At 31.7% G+C, this 16,758-nt stretch overlaps 2 protein-coding genes across 2 annotated transcripts; both read right to left on the bottom strand.

The window, feature by feature from the left end:
- Window positions 1-8,538: 8,538 nt before the first annotated feature.
- Window positions 8,539-10,927, bottom strand: EAF01_011646 (uncharacterized protein; the record flags this gene model as incomplete). The annotated part of the gene is made up of 5 exons (XM_038919904.1): window positions 8,539-8,699; window positions 8,819-8,925; window positions 9,268-10,158; window positions 10,211-10,351; window positions 10,557-10,927. The coding sequence occupies 5 exons, from the start codon at window positions 10,925-10,927 to the stop codon at window positions 8,539-8,541; spliced, it is 1,671 nt and encodes a 556-aa protein (XP_038764608.1).
- A 1,800-nt stretch (window positions 10,928-12,727) lies between these two features.
- On the bottom strand, window positions 12,728-15,294 carry EAF01_011645 (uncharacterized protein; the record flags this gene model as incomplete). Its single annotated transcript, XM_038919903.1, has 2 exons — window positions 12,728-14,870; window positions 14,921-15,294. The coding sequence occupies 2 exons, from the start codon at window positions 15,292-15,294 to the stop codon at window positions 12,728-12,730; spliced, it is 2,517 nt and encodes an 838-aa protein (XP_038764607.1).
- Window positions 15,295-16,758: the final 1,464 nt, after the last annotated feature.

The raw sequence follows: 16,758 nt of genomic DNA, 5'->3' as shown, positions 1-16,758 counted from the left end.
ATATAAGGATTGTTTTGAGATTATATAAATTATAGATAAAAAGAATTATTTTGAAAAGGAAATAAAAAACTTTTTTTATTTCAGATTTCTTAGAATTAGTTTTACTTTTAATATAACCCTTAGTCTTTATATATATAATTAATCTAATATATTTCTATGTCAAATAGATTATTAATAATAGAGATCAATATAAAAGAACTTATTATTTTTATATGCTCAATTTGTTTAATAGTGTTTTATAAATCGGCATAAAGACCTTTATATATTAGAGTTGATTATAATAATATAGGATTATACTTGGGAATATTATAACAAATGTTTATAATCTAATCTTGAAGTATTAATTCTAATTAATATAAATCAATTAAATTATACTATAGATTTTGAAGATTTTTAAGCAGGATTTTTAATTGTTAAGGAAGTGTTTTTTCAAAATTGTTTTATATAATTTATAGAAATGTTGTATTATATTATTCAATAAAGTATTTCTATTATTTTTCTTTAATTTTGAAATATACTTATATTAATATTAATATATTCTCAAAGTTGAGGTTTTTATTAGTAATTTTATTAAAGTAGAATGATAAAGTATTATTTTTAAATATTATTGAAAAAGTATTATTATATTAATTTAATTTAATATTAATATTTTTATAAAATTTATAAAACATTTAAAACTTTTGATTAAAAAAATCATATTTTTCACCATCATATTTGTAATCTTTATTAATATATATTTTTATTAAATCTAAAAAAGATTTTATATATAATATATATAATATATTTTCTTTTAATATTATATAATCTGATATTATATAAAGTTCGAAACAAGGTTGATTTTGATCTTGTAAATATAATATAGATATCTAATTAAATGAATTTGAAGTAAATATTAATATATATATTAATCTTTTTAATCTAATTATTTTGTATACATTTGAATAACTTGTTTTCAAATCCTCTACCTCTTTTTCAATCTTTTTCATATATTTGTCTAATACTTTTTTTAAGATAAATTTAATCAAACTTTAATATAATTTAAATTATCCCTTAATTATTAAACTTAAAAATTATAAATAAAAAGCTAAGTTTATATAAGTTTAAATACTTCATAATATATAGTTTTAAAGATAGTTTTAATTAAATTTTTATATTACTTTTGAAATTTGTTTTATAATTATTATTCTTTATATTATCTGAATTGTAAATTGATAATTTATATAATAATATTAATATTTACTTAGAATTCTATAAGATTAAGATTACTCGGATTTAATTGTTTTTCCTAAAATGTAAAATCTACTTTATATAAAAGTATTTTAAAGATTAAAAAAACTATATTAAATAATAATATTCAATATCATATTATATCGAATGTGTTTTATATAACATATATAAAAGTGTAATGAATATAAATAGAATTAATATAAATAGAATTATTCTGAAGAAATCATAATTGTAATTAAAAATCTTTTTTTAATATATAATTCGAAAAGATAGTATAAAGAATGTAGTATTTTAATCCTTTTATATAAATTATATGTAAACTTAGTTTAGTACAATTTTATTTATCTTTTTAAAAAATATTTTTTTTATTAAATTTAATTTTATTGTTTTATGATTGTGTTTAGTTAATCACTGATTAGTATTAGATAGACTTGATAAGATATATATATATAATATATATGAATAAAATGAATTGTTTATTTCTATTTATCTTCTTTATATAAAGAAAGAATTACTATATCTATATATGTGTATTATTCTTACTTATATACTTTATATATATATAAGGTAAAATGTAATATGTAATGTTACATTGTTGATCATGTGTTCTGATATATAATAACATTGTTTTCGAAAGTATAGGTATTACAGACTATAAGTATTAAATAGAATAGGTATATAATATAAAAAACTTAATAAAACATTAAAAGGGGATAGGTTTTTATATCTTTTTCCTATTTACTTTATTTAATTAGATATTGTTACGGAATTCACCGTATAGTGTAACCCTATAGTACTAATCCTAGTACTCCTCCGAAGTACTTATTCTTATGATTATTAAAACTATTTCATTCAGTTCATTTGTATGCCTTATACACCTAATTAAGCGACTCCATTGTTTGATCAGAGTATATAAACTAGGTGTGATCCTTATAATCATACCTCAAGTTAATCTAGTTTATTATCATTCTAGATATCTATCTCCTGATCAAAGTGATCATTAGACCTAGCTATGACCTCTATAATAGATATAGATATAGATGTATCGTATAGTCTTAGTATAGCTATATAGATCGAATCGATTATGAATTTACTACTACTACTATATTTTTATCAACTTTTATTTATATATTATAAAACTTTTTTATCTTATTTAAAAATGAAATAAAGTTTAATTTATATAAAAAAAAAGTATTTATTATTTTTTATTTCTAAATAGTTATTCAAGATTGAAATTAAAAAAGAGGTTTAAAGTTTCGAATTTTCATATTGAGAATTTCTAAAATAAGTAAAGTTGTTTTTTCAAAAGTAATAAATTTGAAACTTTTCTTATTTTACATATAGAAAACTTTTTAAATTATAAATAGATTCCTATAAATGTATACTTATTTAAAGATAGAGCTTTTATTTAATAATATAGATAAGTTTTAATATTATAAATAATATAGTTTATTATCGAATGAACTATATTATTAAGTAGATCACTTTGAAATACATATAAAATTCGTTTATATATATCTATATAATCGTATACCTTATTCATTTAATAATATAAATTTTCAAGATTTGAAATTGTAGAATTTGAATATATAAATATTATAAAATTTAATCATTTATCGAAAATTTAAATCAATACAATAGTTATTAGAGAAATAATTTTTTTATAATAGAAATCATAACAATTTCTACTTTTTATTGAATATAATAGAAATTTTCATATAAAAACTAAATGTTTTTATAAGAGGTTTCTTCTTTTTAATGAATCTTTTTTCTTTTTCAAGAAATCTTGTTTAATTATTAAAATATAAATATTAAGAAAGGCTAATTTTGATGTATTTTGAAGTATATGACACGCTACCTCGTAGTATAGCTTATATAAGAAACACCTATAAGTAGCATAATGTCGAAACACATAACCAACAATATAACATTACATATTACACTTTATCTTATATATATATAAAATACATAAATAAAAGTAGTATATATATATATAAATATAGTAATTCCTTTTTTATATAAAGAGAATAAATAGAAATAAACAATCCTTTTGTTCATATATATTATATATATATACCTTATCAAGTCTGCTCAATATATAGTTTCTTTAGAGAATAAGAAGACAGCTTTTATAATCCTATAATATTTATTCTATAAAATGACCCACTCGATGATATAATCCACTCGATGATAAACTACATTATAATATTAATTAAACTATTAAAGATTAAAAAGGTATTAAAAATAAGCACTTTTTATATCGATTTAATAATTTCAATTACTTTTATTTCAACTATTTCAATTTCAATTCCTTAGAGATTTTAATGTAAGATCCTAATATAATAATTATATATAATAATTATATATAATAATTTTACTTTATCTTATCGAAAATTGTTAAAGTTATAATTGTTTTTAAACTTTACTATACGTCTTTAATTATTTCGCTGAGTATATATATTATTGAGTAGATGTATATATTATACTATAGAAGTAATTAAGAATACTTTAAAATATAAGATCTAAAAAGAAAGAGAAGAATTACTATTTACTAGAAATAAATAAATAAATCCGTCAAAGTATAATAATAAGAATAATGAGAATAAAAGATTATATTATATAATATATACTATATACACCTACTCATCTACCTACCCACTCACCTACCTACCTACTCATCCATCTACCTACCTACCCATCTATACAAATACCAAGTATTCTCATTCAATCTTCCCTTCAGAATTCCCATTATATATATAATGAGAAGAACTATATCTTATTCTAAATAATCTCAATTTATATTATTTATTTTATATAGGCTATATAATACTATATATAATGATTCAAGTTAATGATTTCTTCTCCTCAAATAATCTTAATATTAATTAGTGTTTACCTTTTTATTGAAAATATTTATAAATTAAATCACTTTTTAAGGTTTTGTATAAAAGCATTTATACGAAAATAAAGAGAATAATTTAGATTATTTAATAAAATATTTTTTAAAAAGATAAACAAGATTATATTAGATTATATTTATATATAATCTATATAAAAGATTAAAATACTATATTCTTTATATTATCTTTTTTGATTAATATATTAGGAAGGGATTTCTAATTATAGTTAATTTCTTTAAGATTGAATGGATTAATTAATTTATAAATTAAACTATTATATCTATAGAATTTAATAAATCAATAGTTCAATTCATATTTACTACATTCTATTTAGAGTTTAGTATACTTTTCGAATTCGAAGTCCTCCTTTCTCTTCGAACGAAAAGAACTGTTTCACTGTTTCCCTTCTATTAGGAACCTTTTATTAAACTCTTCTTTTTTACTTTATAATACAAAGCACTCTTTTTTATATAATTATTAAATCAGAAAAAAAGATCTATCTATTATTTCTAATAGATCTAATCTACTTAAATTGAAAGAACAAAAGAAAAAGATTATAAAATTAAAAAACCTATTATAATACAAATAATTATTTAACAAAATAACTTTAAAAATTCTATACGAATTTGATTTTCATGTGTATCCTTAAAAGAATATATTAAATTAAAGTCTTATAAGCTTTAAGTTATTATTCTCTTATTAAGAAGATTCAATCTCCTATATTTCAAGTTTTACAAAAGAATAAAAGAATAACTTACTTTTATTTATTCTTATATAATAATTAAACCCCCTCACTCTTAATTCTTTCAAATTCAATTGAATACAAATACCCCACCCGATCAAATCGATTCAACATCTTCCCCCTTTTGATCACTCTACCCTAGCGAATAAGGCTCTTCCCCACTTATACGCAACTTTCAATTCAATTCATTCTTTTCCCTCCTCCCCCTTTAGCTTGATTGTAGAATGGAGGAGAAGGAGGGTCTTTAGTTCAGATTGATTTTAGGATTTTAAAGGATTTAGCTAGTATAATTCGCTCTTTATATTATATATTCCAGGTTTTCATTATAAATAGAAATTCTATTTATATCAGAATATATAATCATATACTTAAGCGAATTATATGATTCTTCTTATTATATATATAATAAAAAGAATCATATTTTATTCTAAATGATTTTAATTTATATTATTTATTTTATATAGATTATATAGTACTGTATATAATAATTCGAGTTGACGACTCCCCCCTCTTAAGTGATCTCAATACTTATATTTATTCATTTTATATAGACTTTTATAGTACTTTACCTGGTGATACGAATTCAGATCCTTCCTTAAGTAATTCAAAATTTTCATATAAATATCTTTATACAAAACCTCAAAATAATAATTTAATTTATAAATATCTTTAAATAAAGATAATTACTAATTAGTATTTATCTTACTTAAAAAAAAAGATCTAAATTCAAATTATTAGATAAAGTATTGTAAAAGTTTATATAAAATGAATAATATAAATTAAAATTGTATAAACATTAATCATTAGGATCTAGTAAAAAGCTTCAATTCATTAGCTACTATATTACAGTCTTTCGCGAATGCGTAATATAATAGCTTTAAGCGAAAGTAGAAAAGACTAGCTCTTCTTGTAGTATCTATATAAGACCTACAACTTCCTATATTTAGCTAGCTCTTTAGATAGAATACAATATAGACATTTAGAATCTACGAATATTATAGATACTATGTCTTCAGTATCCTTCTCGAACCAACAAAAATAATCTATATAAAGATATAATTCTTTTCCTTTTAATAAGGAAGAAAAGAATCATATGATTCGCTTAAGCATGTAATTATACGTTCCGACATAGAACCTCCTTATTATACCTTATAAGTCGAGTACTCTACTTTCTAATCATCTATCTTTAGACCACTTATTTACATCAAAAATCGCTTTTTTAGCTTATTAGTAACTCTTTTATTCATGGATAGAATTTATTGAAAATCAATATAAATATAATCCAGTTTATTTTAAGTTTATTTTAAAAATTTCGCACTTTTAGAATTTTTCTAAGTAGAGATCTGAAGCTCTAAAATATTAGTTTTTAATTTGTATAGGAATTATATATAAATTTGAAATCAGTTTTAAATCTTCAATAACTTTTTAATTAAAATTATTAAAATTGAATTATAAATTTTTATTATTCATAATATAGGGGATTTAAAAGAATTAAAAAAAATTAATTCATAAGTATTTATAAAAGTACTTTTAAAAGTATAGGGATTATTTTTCTTTTATTAAGTTATATCTATGTAATTATTGATTTTTTTTAAAAATTGAATTTTTTTATATAAATTTAAGCTTAAACCCTTTACAAAAGTAATTAGTTTCTTTTTATCAATTATAATTAAAAAGTTATTGATGATTTAAAATTAATTTCAAATCTATATATAATTCTTATATAAATTAAAAAACCGATATTATGAAGTTTCAGATCTCTATTTAGAAGAACCCTAAAAATCTGAAATCTTCAACATAAATTTAAAATATTTCAAATTAAATATATATAAGTTTTTAATTAATTATATTATATTTTAATAAAGATATTAGTAAGCTGAGAAAGTACTTTTTAGTATAAAATAATGACTTAAAATAGAAGTAGTTAGAAAGTCGAGTATGTCACGGGACTACTTCTGAGAGCATTTAGAAGCTTTACTACTATGTTATAAAAGTATAAAAGACTAGGAGATAGAACTAAAAGTTCTATCTTACTCTTATATATTATCGGAACATATGACCAACAACGTGATATTACATGTTACACTTTACCCTATATATGTACAAAGTGCATAAGTAAGAGTAGTATATGTATATAAATATAGCAATTCCCTTTTTATATGAAGAAAGTAAACAGAAATAAACAATCCTTTTATCTATACATATTGTGTATATATATCTTATCAAGTCTGCTTAACATATATATAGTAGAACAGGACAGAATAGAAAGGACTAGTATTATCTCGTAATAGAGTATCTAACTTAAACTTTATAACAAAACCCTTATAAAAATAATATTCTTATATACAAATTAAAAAAGTTAATAACTTTTTTAATATAAGAAATTTAAATTTCAATATGATTTATTTTTAATTATTTTTCTTTATAAATTATATAGATTTGAAAATTAAAAAAATTAAAAAAATTTAACTTGTAAGAGCTCTAGAACCTCCTCACCGTATAGATTTCGATTTCCCTACTAAAACCATGAATTTTTCAGCTTTTAAGACTCCTGTTTCTTTACTAAAACTTTATATAAAATGATAAAAAGAATTCAAAATCGATTCAGAATTAATTTAATTATATATAAAAAAACTAGTTTATTTTTAAATATCTTATTAATAAAGTTATTAGCTATTAAAAATAAGAACTATAAATTTTCTATAAAAAAATCGCTTATTTTATATAAAGAAAGTATTACAAATTAAGAAAATTTAATTCTTTCAACTTTAAATCTATATAATTCATTAACAAAAATGATTAAAAATAAAATATACATTTTTTTCAATAAAGAATAATATTAATTACCTATTTTGAAATCTTGAAAATAAAATTCCCTAAATTGAAAAACTTATCAACTTTTTAATTTATATAAAAAAACATTAATTTTATAGGGATTTTATTATAAATTTTATAAGGTATAATAAGTAAGTTCGATAACTTCTAATACTTTTTTACATAAAACAAGTTATTTTTCTTTTAGAAAATTTATCTTCAATAATTTATAACTTTGTAATTAAAATATCTAAAAATAAATTAGTTTTTTTATATATATAATGAAAATAATTCTAAATCGATTTTGAATTCGTTATTATTATTATTTTATATAAAGCTTTAGTAAAGAAATAAAGGGCTTAAAAGCTGAAAAATTAATAATTTTAATGAGGAAATCGAAATCTGTACGATGAGGAGGTTCTAGAACTCTTACTGCTTGTGGATATAAATGATAATTATAATTATAATTAAGCTTAAGCTCCGTTCATTTCATGACTAGATATAGAAAGATATCTAGGTAGATACCTAGGTAGGTAAACGTAAACGTCAACGTAGCCCAGGCAACCATCAACGACAACGACAACGACGACGTTTACTCCCAACGTCTTTTATTAATAGTAAGTATCATATAGAAGTATCAAACCCAATTCCCCTTTTCTTTCCGTTTTCCCCAAACTCCATTCACCAATGCAATGCAATGCTTGCTTGCTAACAACCTAACCAACTAACAAAACCAACCGCTAGAAATTTTATTTCAAACCTTTCTGTACTTCCTCACAAGCTCCAATGATTCTGAGCGAGCCCATGTTCATATTTTAGATTAAATGCTGTTGCATGTATTGCTGAAAAGACACATCACGCGGTAGCAAAACGACTATGACCCCTGATCTTCTTCCCGTATTTAAAGAAGAGGTAGGGGAAAGGCGTCATGACCAGCGTCAAAAACGCCAGGAGAGTGGTTGCCCATTGATCGCCGAGCTTGTGATACATTTGGATCCCAAAGAGCGGAAAGATAGCTAGTGGGTTTTGTTCAGCCTTTGTTGTCTGTAATTCTCCTCTCGTACATATAAGACATTTAAAGGTATGTGGGTGAGGGATCTCAGGTCGATGGGAGAGAGGGGGGAATAGGACTAACCTCCGAAACTACTTCTCGTGAAACTATTCGCTGCTAGGGCGCTGGCTGCATACAATGGATATGCATCAACCAGGAATGTAAAGATGCCAGTAAAGACTAGAATGGTTCTGCATGAATCCCAGCCGGTTAGCTACTTTTCCAAGTGTATCGTTTGGTACCACATCAAGTGCGTGTCATGTGAGACATCTCGAGTCTTCTTTCTGACCAGAGCATGAAATAGAGTGAAGATCCAGCATCACATTTCCCCAAAAAGGAACAGATGTGCAAAAACATGAAGTGACAAGATCAACTACATCTCCATGCAGGAACGAAACCACCATGATGCAAGCGCCACTTCGGCGATGGAACATACATGGTTCGGGGACCTAACTGCAAAGCGAGACACACGAGAGGACATCACGACTAATGAGGAAATTTTATGAGAAGGGGAAAAAAAAAACTCGACGTACCCCATTCCGAAAATACCAGATCCAATGATTGGGAAAATCCAATGAACAGATGAATATGTTGTCCATGCAAAGAGAAATAAACCGATAGGAACGAGACAGGCTCCTAGAATCGCTGGAGGTAGACGATATTCGGGTTCGGATCCACCAATTTCACCCGTCATTTCTTCTCTCTGCTTGATCAGTCGTACATAGTTCTTATGCCAGAACGGGTCAGTAGCCGCTGCGATTAGCATTCCGATGAATAGACCGAGGAAGGTCAATCCAACTTGGTATTGTTGGAATCCGTGGTTCCCCTCAAAGACGAGAGGAAAGGCGCCAAAGAATAGGTAGAGGATACCGAGCAAGATGGCCGAAAATATGCAAAGGTTGAGACACATGGGCTCAAAGATTAATAATTGACCGGGTCTGAGTAGGGAATAGCCAATGGTCTTCGGAATAGACTTGTTGAGTCTCTCATTAGGTGCAAACCAACGATCATCGCCAGTTTCTTTTCGAATCTTGCGAGCTTTGGCCTTCAAGACAACCGGATGATAAGTTTCTGGGACGAGAGAAAAGATCAATGTTAAGTTGCACGCTGACCAGATGATCAGAACGTAGAATGTCCAACGCCATGACGTGAATTGGTTAATGAATCCCGAGATCAGTGGACCAAATGAGGGACCGATGAATGGCGATGCTGTATAGAGTAGCATAGGACCTTGAAGTTGTTCTCGATTAAATAAATCTCCCACTGTGCCTCCTGCGACGGACAGGAAAGCACTTCCGGAAAGACCAGCAAAGAATCTCGCTACGAGCATCGTCTGAATATTTTGCGCCACAGCCGAAGGAACCAGCCATATTAAGAAGAAAGAAAAGGAGCAAAGATATATCGGACGACGACCATAAAATTCACTATTGATGTCAGTAAGTGATTTGAAGCAGAGACATCAAATAGAATGCTTACGAAAGAGGTCCGAGTAACATTGGTCCCAGGCCAAGTCCAAGGATAAACATAGAAAGTCCAAGGGTAGCGACTTCTCGAGAGCAGTGGAATTCTTCCTCTATCTGGGCGTAAGTACTGGTATACATTGATGACGCACATGTACTAATATGCAAGTCAGATTAGTATGCGTAATATTCCACGTTTTGTTTTATGATTTGGCTCCACCATCTATGAGTGTCTGTCGTGTGAAAAGATTGGTGAGTTTTGATATCAGCCAAGATTACCAGATGAACCCCATCTGAAAATCCCAAGGCGGAGGAGTACCATTCAAGCGAGGAAAACATAAGAGAAGATGGAATGAACTTACACACAAAACGAGCTTGCGCTCACAATAATAACCACCAACCACTTTCTTCCATGAGCCATACTTCTCGGACACCTGGGATCACTATCGCCACCATCAAACTTCACCTCGAAAGGATCTCTCGCTTCATCCCCTTCTCCTTCAAACTCCCCCGCAGGATTTTCTGGATCATCGCAACCATATCCGTTGGAAGAACGCCTTCTTGCTAGTGAAATGGATCGACTTAGTTTTTTGTCCCATGTTGGAATGAGTGTATCTGGAGGTGAAATTACGATGGGAGCGAATTCCTTGTCAAATTCGGTTGCAGCATGTGAGAGTTCTGAAGGCGAGACGGGAAGTTTCTCGAAATCGAGATCTTCTTGGATTGAGGACATTATGAGATGAGTATGAAGTGTTGTCGTTGATTTGAGTTGAGTTGAGTTGAGTTGAGTGGAAGGGATAGGAGTGAATCAATGAATTGTTTGTGAGAAATGGGGAGGGGATGTGAAGTTGCGATTGTACTGTGGTATTAAGGTGTGGATGAGATGATGGCTCTTATCAATTCACTACTTGGACGGATGAACTCATATGAGTAGGTAGGTAGGTAGGTAGGTTGGATGAGTATATTGTTGTACACATTCACTCCCTCTGGTTGGAAAGATATACTCGGGGCGCGAGATGAGGTGCAAGATGTGGTGCAAGATGGCATTGGGTCATGATATATATAAATGGTTATGAGAAAGTGAAAAAATATGGTTAGTGGATATTATTAATAACTTTAATCCCAAGCTTTTCACAGCTCTCCTAGCTAGGGATTAATCAGCAAATCTCAACTTGGTCATAAGATTTTCATGAGAGTAATAGATTCTCTTTTTTTCTGGATTAAATGGGGGATTTTGGGGGATTTTGCTAATATTGAGGAGAATGTGGGGGCGGATATTGCGGAGTTTGCGGGAGTAATCGGCACCTCATTATATCAATCATTCTTTATGATTTGATCTGGTCATATTTTTATAATGAAGATTATATTGAAAGGGATAGGATAGGATAGGATAGAATGAGGATGAATATGAATTGAACTTTTCTCACCTCTTCACTCTTCACCTCTTCACCCCTCACCTCACTGTTATTCGATATCCAATATCCAATATCAATCAATTCATCCTTTCACCGCTTCCATGATATATTCATCATCTCTCCATCGAGCCCCTGCGTGCTTGTCTTGTCCGCTCGGTTGCATAAACGCCGATGATCTCCATTTATCGTTTGAACATTTATCCCCCTTGGCGTTAGTGTCAACACTGCATGCACATTGCACAGTAAAGCATCGTCATGAGGGGTGTCGTATCATCACAACTCAGTGTCGTTATACTTCAACGCCGGTACCTGATAACCGACACTCTGAAAAGGCTGACCTCTTCCCAGTTGAGCTGGGAAAATGAAGTTGTCCCGAGAAAGTAGACGTCTCGATCAATCAACATCCATATCATTCGTTTGGCTTTGAAGTTCTTCTGAAAAAGTTTAAGATTTTCATGCTATCGGACCCTTGCCAAATTCAATAGTATAATATCGCCCCAAATCATACATGAGTTGGTTCTTAGGTGGTAGAGAAAAGCTTTTCCATGTCGATCTGTTGTAGTGATATTACATTTCCTATCAAAAATACTAGTCGAGGCACTTTAACCTTATTTGCTTTCCGGGGAAACTTTACTTTCCTCAACTTAAAAGATAGCTAGTCGGCGTTTTAAAAGGCCGACTATTATTAGTTGCCCATGCTTCTTGTTGCTATTATGGTGATTGATATTCCTCGGGAGCCTGTGCGTCAAGGAAGAACGTCAATGTCTTAAATTCCGTAGTTAGTACTGGGTCTATGCGGAGTGCATATATGACATACGGCGAGACATCCCTCTGTATTCGGGAGTCCGTAAAAAACAAACATTCATGCTTAATTTTCAGAGCTTCACTTTGGTCATGCCATGAGATATCGTTTGTTTACATCTAAGTGCTTTAGTAAACACGCAGAGAAAATGATGAGGAAGATTTAGAATAAAGCAAATGTAGTGTCAATTGCAAAGCGGTGGTATCTATTACTCATATCTTGCTATCCTAACTCCAGTCCCAAAGCATGTGAAAAGCGTGTTCTCGTTCAGCTATCCAACTCATCCATCATTTTCCTTACCACAATTGACTCACCCTCATCCTTGCCACTTAAATCTACTCTCCCTAAACATTCCCACCATTCCAGTCGGAAGCAATCCCTTCTCCACAACATTTATTCCCCCAAACCTCTCCTCCATATCTGCCCCGTAAAGCTGCAAAATCCACTTTTGGTAATTCGTCATCCCTCTCGTCTCCCATTTGCCCCCCTGCACCACTCTTCCCACCATGATATCAACCGCGCATTCCCTTGGCTCATCCATCAGCTTCTCATACGCACTATGCAGCGCTCTCGATGTGCGTTCTCGATATTGGGTATATTCTTCAAACGAGGGGAAGCCTTCAAGGTCGAGTTCTTTATCACGTCGATGACGACTTGACCATACGTCGCCATCATCGTATTGCGTTTTCGCGCGTTCGTAATCATGACGCTCTTCGGTGAAGAAAGTATCCATGATTTCATCTGGATTCTCTTCAACTTGATCGCGAATCAGATAGAGTGGTACAAAAGGAGATTTGAGGTCGAGACCACCCATGGACATGGGGAAATAGAGATAACCTTCTGGAATGTTTTCCACACCAAAACGAGCATGAAGCATGGATTTGAGAGTTGAGGTAACGGAGCCACCGGTTTCGGAAAAGAGTTGGGCTTGAATACGGGAGAACGTCGTGAGAATATCTTCCACGTAGGCGAGTCCAAAACAATGGGCAGGTCGTCCGAAGTTTGTGGTGAAGAAACGGGAGCCGTAGATGTTCCAGGCTTGAATCCAATCGAAAATAGACTTGCAGGCTTTCAATTGAAGACTTAACTCTTTGATGTGGTTATCAACAAGCTTTTGATCAATCAAGAATCGACCAGTGAGAGGATCCAGGTACAGGAAATTCCAACGAACAAGTCCTTCGGGGAGAGATGAAGGGACCTTGGTGATAGTGCTAGGGTGGCGAGTCACGGTGCAGGAACCTGTTTTATCAGTATTAAAGGCAAGTCCCATGAGGGCTGCAAACTCTTCCATGGCATTCCAACCAGATACGCAAACTGATTCGCTACCCCAGAACCAAATATCGTCGTGTAAGCGGTATAGACGTGCGCCATTGGTTCTATTATTCATGGCGAAATCAAGGCAGAAGAGAACAGTTTCGCCGAGCATGTCACTTAGTGGACCACTAATTGGAGTCCCGCGTTTGCGGATACGAACAGGAGCGGATGGTCCATCAGAAGGAAAGACCATGGGTGCTTCAAGCGCACGGCGGAAGAACGATATCCATTTAGAGGATACACCGAAATGTGATAGAACTGAGAACATGCTTGTATGGGAGAGAGAAGGTCCAAACCAAGCGAAATCGGAACGAACGACCGTCACAGGATTGCCAAGACGACTTTGCATTATTATTTCGGTGGCCAAAGTGTGAAGAACTGATTGTGTAATTTGTTGAGGAGATTTGCGAGTGTCATTCTCGCAATCAGAGTCATCGTCGGCGTATCCGCCTCGTTGTTCCTCAGGGGAATGTTGTAGATGTTCGAGAAAAATATCAGAGTTGAAGTGGTTCTCTCGAATAGCTTCAACGTTGATTTTATTGCTACTAGGTTGGTCAAAGAAGTATTCGCGTCTGTGTTTGTCTGCTTTTGAAACTTGTGTAGTGGAGCTGGCCCAGACATTGTGGGAATTTTTGAATTCGGTAAGCTTTCCTTTGAAGAATACGGACCATTTAACGCCGAGATACCGAAGAAGAATGGATTGTAGAAGATCTTCGTCGTGATAAAATCGGTAGCGACCGTTGACTTGCCGACGTTGTTCGACAGGCGTACCCTCTGATCCCCATTGCCACTTTTCGAGTGAGGATATGCGCATATTTAGAACGTCGGCAACTTCAGCGAGAACAACCTTATTGCTTTGAAAGTCTTTGAGAATAGCGCGCTTTTCATCGGTAAGAAGATCACTGCGTAGGAGGCCGTTGATCACCCATTTCAAGGAGTTTTCGTCAAAGTGAACTTGGTTTTCCATCTCCTCTTCAAAAGCAGCGGTCTGGAGTCTTAGTTTCTCCCAAGCATTCTTAATGTCCGACGTCGAGGTAAAAAGCTTGGTGAGATATGATTCGATAGCAGCAGAATCAGTCTCTAGAGGATTAAAAACATAATCTTCCCATTTTTGTCGCTGCTCATGCATCTCCTTTCGGCCAATGCTCTCAAATTCGTCATCGGATGTCGTCTTTCTTCGGACGCAGAAAGCCACTCATTGACAAGTCGACCATATAAAGAAGCATATTCGTATTTCAACGAGTGAACGTCAAGCTCCTTCTCAAGTTTTTCTTGCCAATCTTTGAGGAGGCCTTCTGAAACCGATGGGTCATGTTGAGCTTGTTGAAGGAAGAGTCGGATGTTGTACAACGAGATCGATTTGTTATCCTTGAGCTTTCCCATGGAAGCAAGACTCTCAATACGATCTAGTAAGATGCGGAGTTTCTCACTTTGCTTGGGCTGGTCTGAGACGGTTTTGAGGAGTTCCGACTTGCCTTGCTCGAATGCAGATCTCTGGCTTGAAATATCTTCGAGTTTGATCGATGTGATGGAGGAGAGGGTATGGGAAAGAATATCAGTTGATGCCATGATTAAATTTTCCTGTAATGTAGATTGTGAACTTTGATAAATTTTGCTAGTAGAAGATGTGCTTTGGCAGCGGGTGATTGTAGACAAGAGAGAAATATGAGTGTAGGTGTAAATGGTGAGCTTTTTTTTAAGAGGATGGTGTGAAAAGGGAAGTGAAAGGGGTGGATCAGTGCCATATTTATATTTGAGAATATTATGGAGCTTCAATATGAATAAAGACCAGATTTCACACAGTTATGATGATATCATCCCCGAAGGGTACAATGGGTCATTCCAGGCACAAAAGAAAGCTTCTCTGGCTTCTGAAAGTGGCTTGGTATGATTGAGAAAGGAAGAGCAACTGGGTTATTCAACTTTGCTAATCCAGTTTCCTCTTAGTCGTTTTGGCAAAACATAAAAATGTGTGTGTTGAGATGCACTGCTTAACCAATAAACTCATCAAAGAAAGAACTATCCATGTATCGACTGGGGCCAACCATCAAAGATCAACAACGGCACAGAATTGCTTTCTCCACTTGAATTATACATGAGTCAACGGCAAACAATTTTCGGAACTGTGAGTAAACAGTGGAATCCGCGGGGGCCTCCTGGGAGGAGGCCTTCCGGCAAGATTTCCCGCCATTGAGGAGGAATAGGAGAGCCCCACCAATTATACCTTTGACGTACGTGCAGCACAAATCAGATATCACCGTAATGCGAGAGCTCTAAATTCGCAATGACAGCATTGATAATAAAGGAAGAGGGACCAGGTGAGGTTGAATTTAGGGAGTGTCAGAATCTATATCGGTTATTCTTTAAAAAGGTTAGTGCGGCATGTTCCTGTGGCTGTGTTGCTCTTACTTGAGCCACAATCTTCTTGCTCCCGTTTCTGCTATAACCTCAACATTCATACCATTATGATTTCATTTTGTATAGATATTAAGATGGTACCGAAATCTACATGCGTTAAAGTTTTAGGTGGTCTAACGGCCAATCACTCTGTTTGAGTACCGCCAAACCCCGCCATCTTCTGCTGTTCATACCTTCTAACATACAAACCAAATGGCCAGTGCTATTTATAGACCGTTGAATAATACAAGGCAAGAGATTCGAGTGATCAAGATTCTCCCTGCGAAATCAGGACGGTTAGATGAGGCACTAGCTTGGATATTTGAATATATTTCTTTAGTAGATGACCTTGGATCCGGTTTCACTGCGTTATCATATACATGGGGGGATGTCGTTCATGATTAGGATTATCCCAATGGCGAGCAAATAGCTAGAGGGCTTAGTGACCCTCCGAAAGCATTGTCGTCTGAGTCTAATACTGTTGATGGAGTACCTGTAAAGATTGGTACAAACCTCCTGGATGCTCTCAAGCACTTTCGATCCGGAACGGCAGTAAAAACGACTCAATTGAAACTCTTCCACCATACACAACCCGTATCATCGAATCTGTTCGAATTCCTGCTAATCTACCGCTCC

This window comes from Botrytis porri, assembly GCF_014898465.1.
Source record: "Botrytis porri strain MUCL 3234 chromosome Unknown BPOR_023, whole genome shotgun sequence".
NCBI lineage: Eukaryota > Fungi > Ascomycota > Leotiomycetes > Helotiales > Sclerotiniaceae > Botrytis > Botrytis porri.
Note: the sequence above shows the minus strand (reverse complement) of the source record. Positions and strands in the feature narration are given on the sequence as shown.